Source organism: Mustela nivalis (assembly GCF_964662115.1).
Source record: "Mustela nivalis genome assembly, chromosome: 15".
NCBI lineage: Eukaryota > Metazoa > Chordata > Mammalia > Carnivora > Mustelidae > Mustela > Mustela nivalis.
In genome coordinates, this window is record NC_139034.1 from 20070639 (window position 1) to 20094394 (window position 23756).

The 23756-nt window shown below is 31.7% G+C and overlaps 1 protein-coding gene across 6 annotated transcripts in view; it reads left to right on the plus strand.

Annotated features, from left to right (window-relative positions):
* The window catches only part of NBEA (neurobeachin), a 667546-nt gene that overhangs the window by 217420 nt on the left and 426370 nt on the right, over nt 1-23756 (plus strand). For all 6 annotated transcript variants that reach the window (XM_082700384.1, XM_082700385.1, XM_082700381.1 and 3 more), the window contains 5 exons: nt 2209-2362; nt 11168-11348; nt 13340-13470; nt 16618-16725; nt 22600-22768. In XM_082700384.1, the coding sequence (XP_082556510.1) occupies nt 2209-2362; nt 11168-11348; nt 13340-13470; nt 16618-16725; nt 22600-22768 (743 nt within the window). The remainder of the gene's footprint in view (nt 1-2208; nt 2363-11167; nt 11349-13339; nt 13471-16617; nt 16726-22599; nt 22769-23756) is intronic.

Consider the following 23756-nt stretch of genomic DNA (forward strand, 5'->3'; position numbering starts at 1 on the left):
TCCTTAGTCTACTTATGTGATAAAAACAATGGTCTTTCCATTGCTAGTGCTGTTATATGCTAAATTACTTGGGGATACTAAGTAAAGAAACTGGAATACAATGAAATACATTACTATTAATATGATTATCAGTGGAGATGTATACTATAACTTACTAATTAACAATATTAGTAGTGGGCGCCTGGGTGGCTCAGTGGGTTAAGCCGCTGCCTTCGGCTCAGGTCATGATCTCAGGGTCCTGGGATCGAGTCCCGCATCGGGCTCTCTGCTCAGCAGGGAGCCTGCTTCCCTCTCTCTCTCTCTCTCTGCCTGCCTCTCCATCTACTTGTGATTTCTCTCTGTCAAATAAATAAATAAAATCTTTAAAAAAAAAAAAAAAACAATATTAGTAGTCCCCAAATGAGAGCTAGTCCACTTTCCTTCCTTTAACATAAGATGGAAACATAACATGCACACAGATACCATGTGTGTCTGTTCTCTTTCATGAGCTCTCATAAAATTCCCCAAACAGAACTTTACTTAAGTTTTTAAAAGAATTTACTTTTATTTATTTGAGAGAGAAAGAGAGCATGTGCACAGTTAGGTACAGGGAGGGGCAGAGGGGGAAGGAGAAAAGCGGACTCCCCACTGAGCGGGGAGCCTGATGCAGGGCTCCATCCCAGGACCCTGAGATCATAACCTGAGTTGAAGGCAAATGCTTAATGAACTGAACCACCCAGGTGCCCCTAATTATTATTATTTTTAAAGATAGCACTTGTTTTTAGGATTGGGCAAACATCTTGACACCTAAGATGTCATAGATGATAGTTTACAATTGGAAGGAGTGAGAATCAATTGACTTAATTGATCATGCTGAAGATTGAGTATCAGCTACACTAAAGATGAACTGATATCTGGCATTCCATTCAGTTGCTGATGCTTTGTCTTCAGAGAATTTATCCTTAACCAAACCCAAACCAAGCATCCTTAGACAAGCATGTTCTCTCATCTTGCCACTATCCTGTATATGAAAAGAAGAATGACTGATTATTTTTGCTGTCAGTAAGATGCATCATGAGCAATGGAAGGCCTTTTTCTTATTGCAAATACTGTGAACATTACTTGACTTCACACACAGGGAGAAGAAAGTGGCCATACCCCTCCTAGTGAACTAATGCTGAGTCGTTGGAGTGAATGAGGCCTCAGTTGGTTTCACTGTCTTCTTGACTGGATCTGTCACAGTGTTTTAAGTCCTATAGCACTTTGCCCTGTTTCCAACATTGGAGTAGCCACTGCATACCAGATACCACTGATTTCCTATAAAAATAGGGTGATGAGCTTTCTTTTCAGTCTTTCCTAAAACTGAACCTTTTGGTTGACGGGACTGGCTGTTGGCATCAGTACAGAAACCTACTGGCAGCTTTCCTTGACGAACCCTTTGACACATGGACACCATTTCACGTCTACAGCTGTTTGTGGGTTGTTGGGGAAAAAGTGAAACTTCAAAAAATTTGAAAATAGACCAAATTTGAGAAAATTGAACAAAAAAGAGCAATTGATCATGGAGTAATCTCTTTTTTCCCATTAGAAAATAGTTTATATTCTTGACAGACATCAAACTAAAGCAGTGTATTTTTCTGGGTATCTAAGTTGCATGTTTTGTATGGAAAAGCTGCACTGCTGACCTTTAAGATCTTTTTCATTTTTTTATTCAGTAAGTTCTTGAATTTTTACTGATTTATTTTTATTTCCCTAACATGTCACTTCTCTGACTAGCAGTACATATTTTCAGTATGGCTGGTCTCAGGTGGGGCTGCAATCTGGTGATAAACAGAAACTCCCTGAAAGGTAAACTTGGGGTTAACGATCCAGTTGTTCTAGATTACTTGAGGATGGTAAATAAGGAAAACTGATTTCAACATAAAATAACCAGCTTTTGTGAAAATAAACTAGCTAATTTAAATCCATTGACCTAAGTCTGGTCAACACACTTATTTTTAAAGCAGAAACTCCCATTAATGAGTTAATATATTTGGACACAAAGAAACTCTGCAAGGATGAATGTTAAGTTTTGGGTAATATGCTATCTCAATTGTAAATTATTTTCTTTTCTAATAATTCCATTTTAAATTTGCCTAGCTCTTCAATATTTTTCACTTTATAAATGTTATAGTTAACTTCTTAAGCTAAGGAAATGTTCATTTATGTTTTGTTTTTCTGCTCTTTTAGCCATTCCACAAAGTCTGTAATGGATTTTGTCAATAGCAATGAAAATATTATTTTTGTACATAACACAATTCACCTCATTTCCCAAATGGTAGACAACATCATTATTGCTTGTGGAGGAATTTTACCTTTGCTCTCTGCGGCTACATCACCAACTGTAAGTACTTTGCTTCCATCTAGTGGTGTATTTTGTAATTACCTGGCTAGAGCCTGTCCGCGTTTTCTGCTGTAAATGGATAGATTTTAAGGAGACATATTCACCTAAGGCAACTTCTCCCCGTTTCTTTTTGTCAGTGTTGGGTTTCAGCTATGTGTGTTTATGGAAACAGTTCTCTGGTGATTTGATGAATACTTTTGAAGAAGAGCCATAACTATAAGTGACCTACTTTATTTTCTATATATTGCCTATTTCTTCAAATACGTATTATGGTGAACCTAAAATTTTTATTCTGTTACTCTTGAAATTCGAAATACAAGCACATGGTTATTGTGTAAGTAGAGTCATAAATCTAAATTTAGAAAAAGTCATTAGATATGCAAAACCTCATGTGAATTGAAATATTATTTCTAAACTTAGTATTATTTTAAACTATATGTGGAACTTTACATTCTAATTCTCTGAGATTTAATCTTGAAGCTAGCAAATGGCTTCCAAAAGGGAGCCAAATTAATGAATTCTTATTTAAAACTTAGGCATCTCAGAAAAAAATGTAAATAACATACCATTTTTATGCTATCTGAACAATCTCATAATCTCAAAAAACTCAACTTTTTATGGACATATGGACTGTAATAACATTTACATCTGACTTTATCTAGTTCATCGTTTATTTAAAAAGTATAGCTGTCTTTCTAGATAAAACATGGAAATATATTAATAAGTTTGAAAGGCATTTAACATTAATTATATATGTTTAAAATATAGTAGGTAAATGTTAACTTTATATTTTAGTTGTAGTTCAAAAAAATTTCTGATCTATATATATATTTAAAAAAGACTCCATACTCCTTGCTCAGATAGGAAAGAATGCAGAACTCTGTTTAGCGTATTGATTGTGTTCCTGCCACTATACTGGAAACTAATCCATGAGCCCAAAAAGTACTCTCTCCAGAGAAACTGGCCCTTTTGTTAAGATATGTTTTACTTGGCGCAGCAATGTTTCCAAATTAATCTCTAGTTTTATTACATTATTAACCAGCTTATCTTACATGATTCCTTTTCTCTCTATAGTTTTTTCAATGCCATCATCCCCGAAGTATCACTGAAATTTAAAGATTGGCAACAAAAGATTGCATGCCCAACATCTTTCCCTCCTCACAGGCACATACACTTTCATTTCACCCATGAATTTATTCAAAAAGTTGACAAAGTCTAGATCAAGAGGGAGAGCAGCAAAAGGATCATCATTATTAGGGCCTTAATGAAATTAGCAGCTAAGCAAGGAAATGAGCCTAGAAGAAAAATAGTTGATGGTATGTGAAGAATGTAGATATCCTGTGAGATTAATGTACCTACCATGCCTTCTCTTCAGTCTCTGATTTCTCCTGGTGATTTATCCCAAATTCAGGTAAATCGAGAGTTGCTATCAAAATGCATTCTAACATTAAAACAGGGGAGGGTCTTTTTCCCTTCTACACATTAAAAACTGAAAAAAATCATTTTTTTCTCCTGACATTTTTCTTCATTGTATAAAAATTTTTAATATTTTCTATATAATTATTTGTTATCAAGAAATTTTAAAAGGTTGAATTGAAATAATTTTACAATATTGTTTTAAAATTTAGTGCAGAACTGAAAATGACTCCTATATAAACTTAGTAGTATTAAAATTTGTATAGGCTTAAAATATTCATATTACAAATAATCTTCCAATTTTTTAAGCTAAAAGATCTCCATCAAGATAGAGATAATAGGAAATTACCAAAATAAATTGTTCATAAATGTTATGATTTACATACTATTTCACTGCACAAATTTACTTATTTTTTATTTTGTAATGAATATATAATAAAGATACTGACATTTTGAGGTTTGACTTCGAAAATTATTACCTTTAAAGTTTAGACCACTGTATTTTACAGTTTGAAACTACTTGTTGCTTAGAATATTCCTTTTTTAAAAAGATTTTATTTATTTACTCAAGAGCGAGGGAGAGCATGAGGTGGGGTGGGGGGAGAGGGAGAAACAGGCTCTCCACTGAGCAGGGAGCCCTCCATGGGGCTCAATCCCGGGAACCTGGGATCATGACCTGAGCTTATGGCGGACATTTAACTGACTGAGCCACCTAGGAACCCTTGCCTAGAATATTCTTAACAGATTTAGGAATTCAGGTGTAGAAATTTTTTTTCATTTCTATCTCTGTATTTCTGTCATTTTGGTTCATTAACTGGTTGTACCTATGCCTGGTTATACAAGAGCTGGTTGTGTTCTTTGAATAAGTTGCTTCCTTAAAAGAAACACCCAGACGTTTTGTCCTATTTCATACTAGTAGAACCATGACTAGTGCTGATTGCTGAGCATTGTTTTTCTTTACTTAATTGTGTAATATTTGTGCTAAAAATTGTAATGTAGTAGAGGGAGAAAGTTGGGAAAGATGAGATCAAATAAAGAAGAAAATTAGAACTGAATATATAAAGAACGTTTGGTTTATATTTAACCTGTAAAAATCCAAACGTGAAAAAGGAAGCATACAGGTTAGCAAAAGGAAGCACTGTAATGTAGATGCTATTAGAATTTCAATCCTAGAAACATTTGATACTGATGTTTGAGTGATCTCGTGATTTTGTTTAGGTTTGTGTAGTTTTAAAAATATTTATGCATTATGAATAATGCAGAGGTGTATTTAATGAATAAATATGAATAATGATGGATGGCTGTGACTGGCAAACTTTTTCTGTATGTGTCAGATGATAACTATTTTCAGTTATATGGGCTATAATGGTATCTGTCTCAACTACTCAACTCTGCTTTTTTGCAAAAACAACCATAGACAGTTATATAACAGAATGTGTGGATTTGTCTCAATAAAGCTTTATTTATAAAAACAGGCAGTGGGGTAGTGTGACTTCTGGGTCATAGTTTACTGACCTCTGACGTAGAGCATAATCCTCAGATAAAATGCAAATATCATAGTATAATGTTTTAGTGGGAAAGCTATTATTTACTGACCATTGAAAATTTAGTAGTTAGGGCTTAAGATAAACTCATTATTTCCTATTAAACAAGAACTTGAATTTTTAGAATTTTAGAAATTTAGAATTTTAATTTTAGAACAATTTCATTGAACATTGTGGTCATTATGTTCTATTAGAAGATATGTAACTTTTCACATTCAGCCATGCTAATTTTTTGTAGCATTTGACATGTCTAGTGTTGAAATTGTATTAATTTTGAGAGGGTAAGTAGAATGGTAGGTAGTCATCTTTCTCCATTTTACCAAGGTGAACAACAACATTAGTTGTATTTATTTCTACTAGCAATGAACATGTGTACAGAGGAATTTAAAATATGGTACCATATGTAATCACTCAATATGAAATATTTAGTTGTAAATATAACAATAAATATTTGATATTTGTATTCCAAAAACTGCAAAAGATGGGTAAAAGCAATCAAAAATGGTCTAAATAAGTGGAGACTATTCCATGTTTATGGGTTGGAGACTCAATGTAATAAAGGTAACACTTGCTCCCAAATTGATACTTAGATGTATCACAGTTTCTCTTAAAATCCTACCAAAACTTTTTGTAGTTATAAAAACTATTTTTAAAAAAATTCACAAGGGATACTTAAAACACTTTTGAAAGAATCATTATATATTACACACAGTAACCATGACTCTGTGGTATCTTAGAGAGGCTTAGTTGATGGAACAGAACAAAAACACAGAAATGGATCCCCCCCCAAAATACACAATTTTTTTTCCCCACATACATCATAAGCAGTTCACATAAACAGGGTAATGCTAGGTTTTCTTTATAGTTCTCTGTTGAAAAAAATTATGATACAAAGCTCGACTTAGGAATATGTCCTTCCCATTTCTCAGTATAAGTAATAGATCACAGATAAGTATGGAAATCTCATTTTCATCAAAACAAACATGTTTCCCATCACCAGTCAGATTCAGACATAATCTTTTTGGAGTTAGGATTCAATATTAAAGTATATGGATTTTGGCACAATATAAATCTGTATTTTAATCTGGGTTCTACCACTTACTAGATAGGACCTCACAATTTCTTCATTATGAAAAGGTATTAATTATGCTTATTTAACAGGGAGTTTGTGAAAATTAGGATAAGTAATCTGTAAAGCTCATTAGATGGAGAAGAGGCTCTTGATGTTTCCTTCATTTAGTTCTTTTTGAAACTGTTTATTCAGAACTGTGTCATGATAGAGTAATTTTCCCATTTATAAAATAATCTGCCATATTCAGAATTCTAAAATAGGATATTTGAGGCAAATTTATTTATAATGGGTGATTTATTTTGATGGCAAAGATTTACATGGTACAGTCTTTTTGTCTGCAATCCCAGTGGGATTGGCATAGTGGTGGTCTGTTTTCTGCTCTGAGATCTCATATGAATATACTAATTCCCATTAGGAGTAACATTTGTGTATTGCTGTTGTAGTATTGTCATGCAAGAAAAGTTTAGATTAGTAGACAACTATCATATGTTCTCCCTGATACGAGGAAGTGGAGATGCAACGTGGGCGGTTTGTGGTAGGAAAAGAATAAATGAAACAAGGTGGGATCAGGAGGGAGACAAATCATAAGAGACTCTTAATCTCACAAAACAAACTGAGGGTTGCTGAGGGGAGGAGGGGTTGGGAGAAGGTGGTGGGATTATGGATATTGGGGAGGATATGTGCTATGGTGAGTGCTGTAAAGTATGTAAACCTGGCAATTCACAGACCTGTAACCTTGGGGCTAATAATATATTATATGTTTATTAAAATATTTTAAAAATTATTTAAAAAATAAATAAATAAACTAAAAAAAAAGAAAAGTTTAGATTATTGTAAGTAACATTTCAGTGGACACTTTAAGGAAAAATGTATACACATGCAATTAGTGAACACCTTTAACTTAATATTCATTGAAGAGGCAGGGCTTTTTGGAATTTTAGCTTTGCCTGGACTATTTAAAGTCTTATGTGGCATAGAAAATAAATTACAAAATAATTTCTATAAATTAGAACAATGGTTTTAACTTTAGTACCCAGGGAAAAAATTTAAACTTCTTAGTATTCAGTTGGATCAATCTTTGGTTTTGGAAAGAGGAATTATTTTTGTTGTTGTTGATTTTTTAGAGTTAGTATTTCTATGACTAGTCAGTTGAACCCTTTCTTTTATTCTCTATATATTATATAAGTTGGTCTTTAGTGAAAGCAGGAGTTGTAGAAAAAAAAAAATGAAGAGAGGCAAAGAACATGGATCCAGCTACAAATTGCATAATCACTTTGTGATTTTAAGTTGATCATTTTGGTCAACCATCCAAAACAGTTTGTTTATAATTTAATTCAGGGTCAGGTATGGTTTCATTTGTCTGTTAAGAAAAATAGTAGTGACTGATATGTCTGGCTTTCCTCATAGTTTCATAATCATGAAAGAAGAGCAATATTTTCTGTCAAAAATGATGATAAAGTCTTAATTTTAGTTTATATTTCCTTACCATTATCAGAATGTGGAGTTAATGGACTTGGAAAAATTAATTTTTCCTTTGTCTCATACTACTGAACATACTGTAGTATTCTGAGGAGGCTTTTATGTATTTTCCTATACAGTGTACCAAGAAAATGGTGTGTGTGTTTTTTTTTTTTGAAATTTACACTCACTTATATTTGTTGTTAAAAATCAGAGTAGGAAAATTGATGACTTTTATTGTGAAATTTAGTTCTAGCCAAGCTTCTGAATATATTAAACATAATTCTTAGTTGAGACTCTGAAATTTAGTGTAAATATATGTAATTAGCTTAGTTCACATGCAAGCCTGATTAGTGTATCAGTAAGTTCTATTCTAGCAAAGAAAAATGTTTTTTAAGTTATAATCACTACAGTATTTTATTTTATTCTTTGATTCCAGATATTTTAGAAAACAAATTATAATGTGATTCCTAAATGAAAATTCTGGAAGTTTGGTATAAAGAGTTTATTTCCTTAAGTCATTTCTGCTCAAACCAGTACTGAGTTAGGGCTTTTACAGAGAAATCTTACCAGTTTTTTATTAAAATGTTTCCTTAGGCATCTGCTAGGAATATATATTTATTTTATAAAGTAGAATATGCATAATTTCTAGTGTATGAAATATATACACACATACATACATATATATGTATGTATGTGTGTATATATATTATTTGGGCAGAGTTACCCTAATGAAAAAAAATAAACATTAGTCTAAATATTTGATATTTAATCTTAATCATATGTAATTTATAAAAGGAATACCTCTTCTAAGAACTTGGCTTCTAATAAAATAATTAAATAAAAATTTTAAATATATTATTTTGTGTTTCAATTTTACATTGTATTTTCATTTAATTTTTAATAATTTCCTTTTCTTGTACTTTTTTGATCTGTTGTCTGTTTTGTCTAATGCATGTCCAGGGTTCTAAGGTTAGTATTATTACTTAAGTAATTTTCAGGTTTTCAGTTTTAAGTTTTATTTTTGCTTATTTATAAAATTTTTGACTTGGTTATATTTTGAGTTTCCATACCATCTATAGACATATCTTTGGTATATTTAAAATATTCATTAAAAAGATTTTTCTCTCAATGCATTGATGAATTATTATCTTATTCACAATAACCTTTAGACTAAACTATTGTAATATAATGAAAACAAATTTCAGTCATACATACAGCCAGATGTTAATTGATTCCAATGAAAGGAAATTGGATGGGATGTATATTATTTTAAGATTTAATAATAATCTTATGTGAATGATCTTTATTGTTAAATATATGTTATAATGTTTATATAATACTTCATAAAAATATAAATTACTTTTATATGGAATTAATTAAGAACTCCCTTTTTGGTTTTTGTGTTAAGAATGATTTTTATTTTAAAATTTTATTTTGTTTAGTCAAAAATAACAGTTTGACTAATTACATGGCTGATTAATAATTTTGTTAGTAATTTCTGCTATAATTCAGTCATTTTAAAAATGAAAGCATATTTTGAAGGTTAGACCTAGTAGACCACAAAAGACATGAAAATAAGTCTGTTAACTAATAAAGTGATAACTAATAAATCTTATAATTTGAGTAATTCAAAACAATTAATTTCTTTGAGAATACATCTACAGATATTCTAGAATTCTAGTATTTTTGAAAAATTGTTGAGAATATTTGATACACCTAAGCAATGGCCAGATCTTCCAGTCCATTATGAGACACTTTTATTAACTGAGATATAAAAGTTCTTGTGTATTTTTTTTTTTTTTGCTTTTTAATATAAACTATTGTGTTGTCATCACAGATTTTTAATTTGTGCTATGAAATAATGCTGTATATCAATGAGGTGCTAGGAAATAAGGAATCTGTAGTTAAGAAATCCAAGTAACGAATTACTTCGTTAGACCATGGATACTGAATCGGCATAATATAAATCAACAGTTGAAAACAGGTTTTTGTCTGTTTTCAAGCTCATTTTAGAGAGAATGGTTTTAACACTATTTGCTGTTAAATAGAAGGAAGAAAGGTTGTTACATTTTATACTCCATTTAAAATTGAGTTTAGTTATTATATAGTGCTTGCAGTAGTCACCTATCATTTTTATTACCCATCTTGTGCTCAAGAAGTGTTTTAAGAAGTGTTTTGTTGTTGTTGTTTTTCAGTCAGTGTTTTCTGCTGACATTTCCATTTTAATGGGAGCCAGTAATATGTTTAGATAGAATGATGGGCATAAACAATATCAAAATGGAACATTAAATAGGAATCGATACCTATAATATATGCTTATCTTATAGTTGAATTTATCATTGGGTGAAGAAATAAGATTAATCAATATGGCTAGTGTGCCGATTTTCAGAAAATTTAAGCAGTAGTATTTTTTATTTATAAAGCACTTCTTAATTTTCTCTGCTCCTTGTGGCATTGAGAAAATGAGGCCTAGTTATAATGAATGAAAATAATCAAAATGTTGTATAATACAGAATGAAAATTAAAATAAGAAATGTTGCTGTTGCTTATAAAATACAAAGTTACACATCCCCAGAAATAGTTTCTAATATTTCCTTTGAAAGCAAGAAATTATATTTTATCATGAACAATACTTTAGTGAAAGTATAGTTGTACCTAACTAAATTGTTACTGATTCTTCTGGTTGCTAGTATCTTAAAGGTCACAAATTAATATCTTTAGAGGAATTTAATGATCTTGGTTATTTTTACCCTAGTATTATTGTATGTATGAGATACCTAGTGGCTTAGTTTATTCTGAAATGGGTAAGAAATTATGTATTCTCATTTGACAGTCATCTCATTTTGATGCTGATTGGAAGTGCCATATATCTTTACTATTACTCATCATGCATTTATACTAAAGAGAATTTAAAGCATGTCTTTTAATAAATGAGAGTGAAGATTTTAGCAAAGTATCAATTTTATCTCTTTATTAATAAAATAAGACAAAAGTAGTACAAATAAAGCTATATCATTATTCCTAGATGTTTTTGTGAAATGACCTTAAGTTTGGAATATAGCTTTTACAAATGATAACATTTAAATTTTAACCTTCATCTTAAAAATGGACTTTTCCTTTTTTCAAGGATAATTCATAGGTAAACTGGTTAAATTTGACAACCAGCTCTTTTGATATGTAGAATTAGCTTATAATTTATTTTGTTTAGAAAATATACTAGATATGCTGAATTGCTGTTTACATATAGCTTGTATGTGTATGTATTATATTTCCAAATTTTAAGCAAGACTTAAATCTTCTACTTTTTTAAAGACGGAATTGGAAAATATTGAAGTGACACAAGGCATGTCAGCTGAGACAGCAGTAACTTTCCTCAGCCGATTGATGGCAATGGTTGATGTACTTGTATTTGCCAGCTCTCTAAATTTTAGTGAGATTGAAGCTGAAAAAAACATGTCTTCTGGAGGTTTAATGAGACAGTGCCTGAGGCTAGGTAAGTTTGTTAAGAATAATGGTGCATATTAAATAATTACCTACAATTAGTTTTTGATGTTCTTTGGTGTGTAAATTATTGATGAAACAAGTTAATGATTAAGAGATTACCTTGTAATTCTTGACAGTTACTAACTTAAAAATATTGTGGCATCATCACATTGGAGATTTCATGAAATGGATCATCTTTAATGGATTATAATTTGAGATGAAGTCAAATATATATTGAATTGTTTCAAAATCAAAAGTGCTATAACATTTTTTCATTGACATGATTTTAATGTAAATCCACTTAGGACTCCTGTTTTGGTACTAATGTAGTGTACCGTAGTTGATAGTTGTCCTGACCCACAAATATGTCAGAAGACCAGTGACATAGTTTTTATACACAGAATGCCAAAGGATAAAGCTGACTATGCCAGTGTCACTGTTTCTCAGAGTAAGCAGTTAACACTAACAAACATTACTATACTTATACTGTTCATTTACGATCCCGTGTCACAAAGAAAAACTAGCACTGAAAACTCTTAGTAAATTTAATCCATCTCTTTACATCCATTCTTCTATAGCCTACCTTTCTTAAAGGAGAAATTTTTGTATACTACTTAGACTTTATAAGGGACCAGAAAGCAATTGTTTTTATCCTAGCCTTGGAGCAGGAGTATGACACAAGAAAGTAAGGCATTAAATAGGAAGGACATTTCTGATGTGTACTCTTTTTAAACATAACTTTTAAAATTATATACGAATCTACACATGTATAGTTTCAGATAAATTGTTCTGATCCAAGGTAGGAATAATAACTTGCTTTAAGAATGATGGAATGAAACCTACTTGTTTTCTTTTGCATTTTTTAAAGTCGGGCAGGTTAAGTGGAATCACTTCATACTCACTATAATGGAGAGACTGATCACATTGAGATCTCTCTGACAACCAGTAGGTGTGGGGTAATTTACTGTGGCCAGTATGGACATATCCTTTGATAATTAACAATAGCTGACAGTGAACTCTGAAACAGAGAAATGTTTAAAATACCTCAGTATCTTAAAACTAGCATTTATTTGGTTATTCTGAGCTTTTATTTCTGAATATATTTCAAAGTAATTTCATTTTTATCCCAATATTTCCTAGCTGATTTGCTTTTTAGTCATCTACAGGAAAGTTTTATAAGTGAATAATAATGAAGCAATAATATATCAATATGTGCTGTCTACTGTTCTAAGCACTTTATAAAAATATCAATTCCATAAATCCCCACAGCAGTCCCGTAAGGAGGTTACTATGTTTATATTCATTTTACTTATGAGGAAACTGAGGCACACGTAGCTTAAGCTGCTGGCCCAAGATCACACAGCTCATAAGGGTCAGAGCCAAGAGTAAAATTCAGGTGGTCAGATTCCAGAACTTGTAATGGTTTATTACTATATGAATAGGACTCCTTAAAATAAGTAAATAAGTGAAAAACTTATATGTATGGAATGCTTATTGACAAGGCTGTCGACTTTCCCATCATGCAGAAAGGTGGGTTGGAACTTGTGAGATGGACTGCATGGTGGTGTTCTGTCACTTCCTGAAATAGGGAGCTGTGCTCCGTAGAGTCACCAAGTAGTCATGCTACTAAAGAAGTCTTACCAATCAAAACAGTTTATCAAATGTGAATATGAAGTTTCAAAAAATGTTTGTTTATCTGTGAAATTCAGAATTTTAAATGATGGAGGGAGATAGAATAAGGAAGGCATATAGTGGGAGCTTCATTAATATTCTGTTCCTACGATTGATTGGTAGTGTATGGGTATGTTGTTTTTGTTTTTGTTTTTTAACTACACATGTTTTAAATGTACTTTTCATTACTGTATTTCATAATTTAAAAAATATTTTATCTAGGAATAATGAATGGAGAAAATGGAAAGAAAGAAAAAAAAGTTAGCAACTCTTTTCAACATGTCAGAGTCAAGCATTTATATTAATAATATGCTTTTGGTTTTTAAATAGTTTGTTGTGTTGCTGTGAGAAACTGTTTAGAATGTCGGCAGAGACAGAGAGACAGGGGGAGCAAATCTTCCCACGGCAGTAGTAAACCTCAGGAAGTTCCCCAAAGTGTGACCGCCACAGCAGCTTCAAAGGTAATAAAGCATTTTCTATGTTAAATATCATGTACTCTAAAATTTGTTTAAGTATGAGAGAAAAGTAACATGGTATTTGTAATGAAAGAGCAAACATTTGGTAATTGGACAACTGTAGGCTTCTTCGATGCTGGCTTTTCTTCTTCATAATTGTGTTACCAAGATTATTTAACCTCTCTGAGACTTGCATTCTTTATTAAATGAAGGTACTAATAATTTCTACTTCATAGGGTTTTTTATAAGGATATCAGTGTACATAGTTCTGAAAGTTCTTAGTTATTACTATTTTTCATAGTTAAATGTATTTTCACAGAGCTCAATATGTGGATTATGCTTTTTAAGTGGTTATGTTTTTGGTGATGGATACTCCCATAATATTAAACACATATATTGAATGCCCAGGAAATGAGTGAATAGTCTATTTTGGAATATACCAGTAATTCTCATTTTAAATTAGCTCTTTATCACAAGTTTAATTAACCTTTTACATCACATCCAGAGTTTTATCATGACTTTTTTAACATGACTTTTATGGTCCTCCATGACTGATGCTGGCTTACTTCTCCAACTGCAACTTCTATTCCCTTTCCCATTGTTTTTGCCATTTTAGTCACATGATAGACTTTATTTAGTTCATCAGAGGTTTTTTTTTTGTTTGTTTTGGGTTTTGGTTTTTTTTTTTTGCCTTCAGACTTTTTCATACTTTCCCTTTACTTGAAGGGTCCATCTTTACTTTTCATCCAGTTAAATTTCATTCAGCTCTTGGCTTCAGCTTAAGTGCTACTTTTTGGGAAAATGTTTTCAGATAGCCTTATAACCACCTCAATCTAAGGTTTCCTCTATTTGATATTTTCATAAAACTGTGTGTGTATCATATCACACACTACACTTGTAATTAGATGTTTGATACTGAGAAACGTTTTTTCTGCTCAGTAAGCGAAGACAAGAAATATAAGTTTAATTCATTTAAATATTTCTATGGCTTCAAACTTCTGTAACTTTCAAACAGAACAACCACATATTTAATATATCTATATTGTAGCCTCTTTTTCACGTCTATCAGAAAACATTTCTACAATAATCAGACCATATTTTATTGTTAACAAGTCTCCAAAGGGTTCTCCATTGCTTAGAAAATGAAATATGAACACTTCAGCAAGAATGCCTCATGTTATGTGTAGGCGTAGTAGATTGTAAGTTACTTGAGGGCATGTGCATATCTTCCACATCTTTGGAATTCCAGAGCATGTATGTACAGCACTGGCAGTACTTTGTTAAGAGAGCACTAACTCTAGAATCAAAGAAGTCTGAATTTTTATGCTGGCTCTACCCCATAACTAGTTTTGTGACCCGAAACAAATTCCTTAGTCTCCTGTGCCTCAGTTTTCTAGTCTTTAAAATGGATGCAAATATTAATTTACAAGGCGTTTATATGAACTAAATGAAAAACAGTAATTAAAGTTCTTAGTTAATTCCTGACACACAGTGAACTTTCAATTAATACTAATTTTCCTCTATTGGGTCTATATACTCATGAAATGAATAAATAAATTAGTATTTTTGAGAACTTTGATCTTAAAGGAATCTGTAGCTAATTCACTAGATAATAGGGAACTTTTCAACACTGTCAAACCAACTATTTTTATGATTACAGAACATGGAGAGAAAGTCCAACATGAAGGAATTTTGTGGTAATTTAGTTGAGCTAGCCACTATCTCTTTAGAAAGAACCTTGGCAACAAGAAATGGTTAATAAGTGATAGATACAGAAATATTAGAGGAAAAGTGGACTTTGTAAGAAAACACATTTCAAGAAAGGGAGTCAGTGGACCTAGCAAATGAGGGTTTTCTTTTATCTCCCTGTGTTTATGCATTTTTATGTGACTTTAGTAAGTAAACCATGGATAATTTTGATGTAATACTAATCCATGTAGACTTGTAAGAGTCATACATCTTCATTGGGCCCCACTTTCTATACTTTGTAAAAAGGAGTAATAATATAAGCTTTACCCTAAATTCAATTATGGTTGTAAAAACACTTTATAAAATGTAAAATGATACATATAAGTTAAAGTATTCATATATTTCTTCATCTAAGCTGTAAAATGTGTTCTTTTCATCTCTGCTGTAAACAATGTGTTATTTTCTTTAATCATCTTGTGATAAATATTATTATTAACTTATCATTTAAATCATATAGCTGATGTCCAGAGAGGTTAATATCTCACCTAAAGTCATATGGCTGGTAAGTTTTGGAATTATAATGGAAACCAAATAACTTAGCCATGTTCTTTTCACTATCCTGTGCTGCAGAGGAATCAAACATCTTATTAAGAGTGAAATATCATAATTGAAGTGTGTAGAAGATTTAAAAGGAAGCTTATTTATTTTTATTAGGGTAACAAGTTACTCTGTTTGCAGGAATTGTATTTGGAACTCTATATGACCTAATTTAATCCGAACAATTCTTAAAATATTGTATAAGTAATGAAGTACTAGACTGAATTTCAGGGAGCCTGGCTCTTTGACCAGTTTGCTGTGTGATACATTACTTAAAATTTGTCAGTTTTTGTATCTTCAGCTTTAAAAAGGATTTTTGGTGGTTATGATCTTTTATGTTTTTCAGCTTTAATATTAAAGCTTGATTTTTGTTTGCCGTTTTTAGCTTTTCATAGATATAACATATTTATATGTATAAAATCTCATGTAGTATAATATAGTAATCTCATATGTTGTAAAGGCATGATGGATAAATGAATCAAGTGACTCAAAGAGATCTATTAAGTAGATATTGGAAAAGTGAGGCTCAGAAAATTTTAGTAACAAGTCCAAGGCTACACAGCAGAGTTTAAGCTCAAACTCTCAGAAGTCCAAGATCCGTCTCTTTTCCACCTCAGTCTACTTTTCTGAGTCTGTTGTGGTAGCTGTGGTGTTGAAAAACAAGAACCCTACAAGTAAGTGAAACTGTGACAAGAGTAGAGAGGAGAACAGAAAAAGTGTCTTGTAATAGAATGCTATTGTCAATAAATGTTACTCAGTGATAGGGAGGTAAAGACCGTGGCTCATGAAATACCTGAAGATACTAGAAATTACTCTCCTTTCTGCATTATGCTATTTTCTTTTTAACAATTCTCTTTCTTTTTTAAGACCCCATTAGAAAGTGTTCCAGGTAACCTTTCTCCTATTAAAGATCCTGATAGACTTCTTCAGGATGTTGATATTAATCGTCTTCGTGCCGTCGTTTTTCGGGATGTGGTAAGTTATACCTGCTTGATTTCCCAGGGAAAAAATCTTCCACTGTCATTTGTGTAAAATAATTTAAATTTTATAAGAAAGCTGAAATTACAGGGGAGCCTGGGTGGCTCAGTGGGTTAAAACCTCTGCCTTCAGCTCAGGTCATGAACGCAGGGTCCTAGGATCGAGCCTCGCAACAGGCTCTCTGCTCAGCAGGGAGTCTGCTTCCTCCTCTCTCTCTTCCTGCCTCTCTGCCTACTTGTGATTTCTATCTCTCAAATAAATAAATAAAATCTTTAAAAAAAAAAAAGAAAGCTGAAATTACAACTAAATGTCCTAATGTCAGGAATTAGAGGTTTAGAACATACTTCTGATTGTAGAATGATTGAGTTTTTGCTTTCTCTGAAAGCTCATTGATAGATCTCATTTTTTTTTAGATGATGTGAAATTTTGATTTAGTTCTGTGTATACTAAGACTAGGGATAACCTTGAAAAATTATGATTCACTTTGTGTTGAATCACCTACATTTTTTCTTTTGAATTCCTTGCTCCATTTCTAGGTACTATTTTGTTATTATCAATGTGCCTTGTAGTATGGATGAAAGGGAATAATTCACTAAGGTGAAAGGCAATTACTTTTTTGAGGGGCAGCAATTTACTTTTGAAAGAAGATCTACATTTTAAAAATAATAGGTATTTATGAGAATTTGAGTTACAAAAGTAGATTTGTAAAGCTTAAGGAAAAGATAGCTTATGGAAATAGTTTCTTGGAACACCCAGCTATATGATCACTTATTCAAGTGAAGATAAGATTGGACTTTTCACAAATCATGTAGAGATGTATATAGTATTTCGCAGCAGATTCAATATTGACATTACTCCTTAACATAGTTATTATTTTCCAGCTACTTTGCATTCTGTTTTTCTTATTTTAATTGATGATTTATGAAACAGAAGAAAGTTTATTTAATTATTTTAAGTATGTTCCATGCCCAATATGGGGCTTGAATTCATGAACCTGAGATCAAGAGTAAGAAAGTCTGTATTTTAAATTTATATTTAACAATAAATTGGATGAGTACTTTGTACTTTAGGAAGTAGCTAAAGCATATGTAAGTCACACAGCATAATACTGCATGGTAAGTAGATGCAACAAAAAATTTTCACTCTCTTTAATATGTATCTGTTCTTATAAATTACTAGAAAAATTATAAACATACCAACAGAAAATTAGATAGTGGGCATAAACTATAAAAGATAAGGTAACAAATAAATGATGAAGTCAGGATTACTAATAGTCAAAGGAATGCAAATTAAAATAAGTGAGATATTTTTAGTATTAGATAAATAAAAAATTTTAAATAATAATACCCAGCATTGCAAGGGTGCATTGAAACATGTTCTGTTATATAGCACTGGTAGATGTTTAAATTGGATAAACTTTCTAAATAGTTAGTTAGCATTATGTGTTAAAACTCTTACAAATATTGACACCCTGTGAGATGTCCTATGACCTTTTGGTTCTACCCAGAAGTAATTTGACTTCATGGGCTCATCAAAGATGCTACAGAAAGGTTGGCAATGTTGCAAATATCTCACAGAGTTTCAGCTTAGTAGATCATAGTCTATTCCTTGTGTGGGACACTATGCAGCCATAAAACAGTATTTGCGAGGGAAATTTTGTGGCATAGAGAAATGGTCATGATATATTTTAAGGGAAAGCATCAGTACACAAAAGTTACTTATATTACACAAATACTACATTTTTATGTTGAGTGTATATACATGTACATGTGTGCCTTTAAAAATAGAAGACTAGAGGGGCGCCTGAGTGGCTCAGTTGTTAAGCATCTGCCTTCAGCTCAGGTCATGATCCCAGTGTCCTGGGATTGAGTCCCATATCAGGCTCCCTGTTCTGCAGAGATCCTGCTTCTCCCTCTGCAGCATCTCTGTGCTTGTGTTCCCTCTCTCCCTCTCTCCCTCTCTCTCTGTCATGAATGAATGAAATCTTAAAAAAAAAAAAAAGACTAGAAAAATTATACCAAGTGCTACTAATGATTATCTCCAGGTAAACAATTTTTATTTTGTCCCTTAGTCTTTTTACTTTTTTGTGTTTTCAAAAGTTCTGCTGTAAACCCATATTTCTTTTGTAATTAATAAATAATAAAGTAACTTTTTAAAAATGGAAATAAAATGCATGACAGTATAAAAATCATGATGTGAGAGTCTTACAACAATCTGGACTCTCATCCAGACTTGGAAAAAAAAAATCACTAACAGGTCTATCATTTAGAAATTATAACTATTCATCCTGAAACAATATGCTGTAGAAAGAATGTTTTTCAAATGAAGAATGATTAAAACATGGAGCATATCCTCATCTCCAAGAGGCACACTCAGATCTAACATAGAAGGGTTTATGTTAAGTGTAACATTATGTTTAAATTGTTAGTGAATTCTGCATTGGTTATTATGGTGGATTATGATAATATTTTCTAAGACTTCTGGATGTTAAATATGTTGGATAACTCAGCAATGGTGCCTAGCTTTCTTCCTGAAGGATGGGAATTAAGTGTTCCCAGAGGTACCTTCCAAATACCATTAAGGTAATATAACTTGTGTTCCTTGAGTTTATAATGTGTTTTAGACAATTAACATGTATTATCATAAGCTTCCATTTAAGAGTTAAGAGAAACTTAAGACTCAGAAATGTTAAGATCACCCAGGTAGTATGAGGTCACAGTGAGAACTTTAAGGTAGACCTTTCCAAAGTATTCTTTTTTTTACCACCATATTTCATAGATTCTGAAATACCTTTTTCACTTTTGTTTATTTATTATTTATTTATTTATTAAGTTTTTGTTTAGATTCTTAGTTTAATATTAGTTTCAGGTGTACAATATAGTGATCCAACACTTCTCTACAGCACCTAGTAGAGTGCACAATGAGTGCACTCCTCCCATCACCTGTTGGCTTTTGACAGTTGATATATTTTAGAGTCAATTGCAGATATCATGCTAAGAATTCTACTTGGCTTTTGAAAATTTTGTGAATCATCAGTCATTTTTAATTGCCTTGATTTTACAAACAAATGAGATCAAAAATTAAGTTTTTAAGGAAAAATATGTGTACATTTTATATACATGCCTATAATATGTAATAAATGACTATATATCTTGCTTTTGTTTATTTTCTGTTTTGAAGACATTTGCTGACTTAAACTCACATGAACTGTTTAAATCTAGGCCAAAGCTTTACATGGCAAAATTTGTTAGGTATAAGAAATAAAATTAGACTTATCATCATTGTTAAATAAAATAAAATAAAAATCAACATTGTTTTCAGTGTTTCCCCAGTAAACTAAAATTTGAAAGCAAATACATTATTCTTCTATACTTGTGGTCCCTTAAATACAAAATTATATAAACTGAAATAATTTTAACCCTTAAAATTTGAAAAAAAAGTTTTTAACATCCTAGTTGAAGTTTAAAAAAATTTTTTTTAAAGATTTTATTTATTGGAACTCCTAGGTGGCTCAGTGGGTTAAAGCTCTGCCTTTGGCTCAGGTCATGGTCCCAGGGTTCTGGGATCGAGCCCCACATCAGGCTCTCTGCTCAGCGGGAAGCCTGCTTCTCCCTCTCTCTCTCTGCCTGCCTCTCTGCCTGCTTGTGATTTCTGTCAAATAAATAAATAAAATCTTAAAAAAGAAAAAAAGAGGCTTTAATCCACTGAGCCACCCAGGAGCCCGAAGCTTTAAAATTTTTAAAGGATTTAAGAGTTAATTATATTATTGATTCAAGATTGAATAGTGGAGGGACCCATTTCTTTAGCAGATGGGAGAAACATAAGAGTTTATGTCTTCATAATAATAAAATATATAGGCAAGCAATTAATTAGTATAAAAATTTAGTCCTCCAGATGTTGTACTTCATTTTTAAAGAAAGAGCTGGGAATAAGCAGCACAATTGGTTTGCAGATCTGGATTTGAAAAGAAAACTCAGCTGTTTTCATGTCATACATATGGGAGATTTTAGCTTGGCTAGGACACTTCACAATATCTGTTGTTTGCAACTCGGCAGCTTTGTAGTTAACATGCATTCATTCCAAACATGCTTTTTAATTGCCTGAGTTTCCAGTGGTAGAAATGTAAATGTTGTAGAATATCACAGTCTATCACAGTTTGAGCTGTGTTTGAATTTATTCCTGGTCAGTATCTTTGTCGATAGGATTGCACCTCATTTTCCTTTATATTAAATAATTTAAGTATTTTATTTTGTCCCTTCTCTGTATATTTATCCCATCAGCATTATAGTGAACAGAGTATGCATTTCAAACACTTTATAAGAAACTGTAGGAAAGCTGTCACCCTCAGAATATGAAATACTAAATTTATAATATTTTAGAACAAATTTAATCTGTTTTGGTATTTTTCTGTACTAATACCATTTCACAGTATTAAATTATTACTATATATTTCTTGTTTGCTTTCTTTTCTGACAAAAGACAAAAGGCACATACATTCTGAATCTTGTTTGCATTTTACTAAATGAAGTAAAAATATAAAGTGCCTTTAATGGAGTTGCTACACTTTAATGCATATTCGCTTTCCATATTCATATCATACTATTTTTTATCTGTTATCTGGGGGACACAGTAATGACTTGCAGTTCTGGTTTGAAGGATCTACCTTTACCTAGCTTAGAAAAAGGGTATTATAACCATTTACATTTGATGCCTTCGATCCAGGCTAGTTTCAAAGTAGTATTAGAGGTTATAAGTTTGCTTCTTTATCAATTTTTCCCTTATGATATAGTTATCTAGGCTTTCAAGGTTGCATACAACTCTTTATAGTTTACAAAGCTTACTTAGAGAGTTATTTTTTCTACTAGACTGCAGTCTGCTTTTCTTTTCTTTTCTTTATTTCTTTCTTTTATTTTTTTGTTAAGATTTATTAGAAAAAGAAAGAGAAGGGGTGTGGGCGGGGGCAAAGGAAGAGGGCCAAAGAGAATCTCAGGTAGACTCCCTTGTGAGGGTGGAGTCCAAGACTCTGAGACCATGACTGAGCTGAAATTAAGAGTCAGACGTTCAACCAGCTGAGCCACCCAAGTGCCCCTGCATTCTGCTTTTTTGAAACTATTCTCTCTGTATCCTAACTTCACCAGTTGTTTTCATACATTTTACCAATTTGTTGCACTGGAAAAACTCCCATTTTGTCATGAGCTTTTGAAGTTCAAAGTCTCAAATATTGGCAGTGTTTAGAGGTCATTTTCCCAGTGTGGGCCTGTCACTTATTTTTATCTATTTAAGTAGTCAGAAGTTGGATTAGCATTTCTTAAGCTGCCATATCACACTTCCAGCTCCTGTTGAGCTTGTTTAAAGTTTATGTTTTCTGTTCCCCCATTGTTTATTTCCCCTATTTTGTACTTGTACAGTATTTTAAGGTAGTAATATGATAGAATTGTATATGTATCTCAATTATAATTTTATTCTATTCATTTTTAAAATTATAACATTTGGAACTATTGATTTTTATCCAGATATTATTCTTTCAGCCTTCTGCTTTCTGTATATTTTATAAAAATACCTACTTTATTGTTATGGACGTAACAGACAGTGATGGTAACAAGAACAAAGAATAAAATTTTGTGGCCTATTCAGCAAAATTTTAAGGTTCTCATTTTTTGAAATTAAATTTCAATCTGTGACTCATGATATATTTCTGGAATTTTATATTTATACCTATAAGATACTAATTAAATAACAATGTATACTTAAAAGTTTTAGTAAAAGTTAAATGTCATGTTTTGCCTCCATAAAGAAAATGAAATAGTAGTTTCTTGTACACTGATAACTTTAAAAATTTGAATGTCAGAACTGCCTTTTTATTTTACACAGGATGATAGCAAGCAGGCACAGTTCTTAGCTCTAGCTGTTGTTTACTTCATTTCGGTTCTGATGGTTTCCAAGTACCGTGACATATTAGAACCCCAGCGAGAGACTGCAAGAACTGGAAGCCAACAAGGTAGAAACATCAGACAAGAAATAAATTCGCCAACAAGTACAGGTACTATTTTTTTCTTAGTTATTTGAATTTTTATCATCATTCATCTCCTTTTCGTTTTATTTTTAAACCCAGTTTTAAACTAGTCCTACTGATGATCACCTTAAGTATTTATAAGTAGGTGGTATGTAAATGCCAATTTAATACTCTTTAATTCCACAAAAATGTGTGAATTTCTACGATATTTGCTATATTCTCATTTTATCAGTGCTGTTTGGGTTTTAGTGTTTTCCATATATTAATACAAATCATTTACTATTTAAGATGCAAATAACTGATACATTTTAAATATACTACTTTTTAACTATTATGAACATGAAAGTAGGAGATTCTTATACAGTAGTTCAAGACCAAGAATAAGCCAAAATATAAATTGTTACTGCCAAGTTTAAAGATAGCTACTTTCTTGCTGGCTTATTCTCTCTCTCTCTCTCTCTTTCTCTGTATTTCTTTTGTTGTTTATAGTTATTTAAATATCTAAATATTCTGTCAGAGATTCATAATAAGCCAACATACATTCTAAACTTTATACCAAAGTTCCTTTAAATAAAACTAAAGACTTAAAGACAACAATGAACCATCTTGGATCATATTATCTCTCTTATTTAGAGAAGGTGTTCATGTTGTGGGAGTTCTTGCATTATCAGCTTTGCCTACTCTGCTTGAAAATAATTATATTTTCTGGTAGCTAGTATTTTAATATCACAGGGTGCCTTCTATCAGTTGCATTTCCTGCCATGTGTTTATATCAAGATTGTTTCTTGGTTTTTTGCAATGTATCCTTGGTAACCTAGTGGTTATTTCATATGCCACTGGACAAATTTGTAGCTGAAATTGTCTTTCCTAAATAAATGCATATGATATATAAGTAAAATGGATATTTTAAAAAGTGAGTAGAAATTAGTGGTCAAATCTCTGCATCTTGTTTTCCCTGAGCATATCATATCTCCTTTACCTTGCTTTTGTGGAAATATGGATTATGTTTTAACTA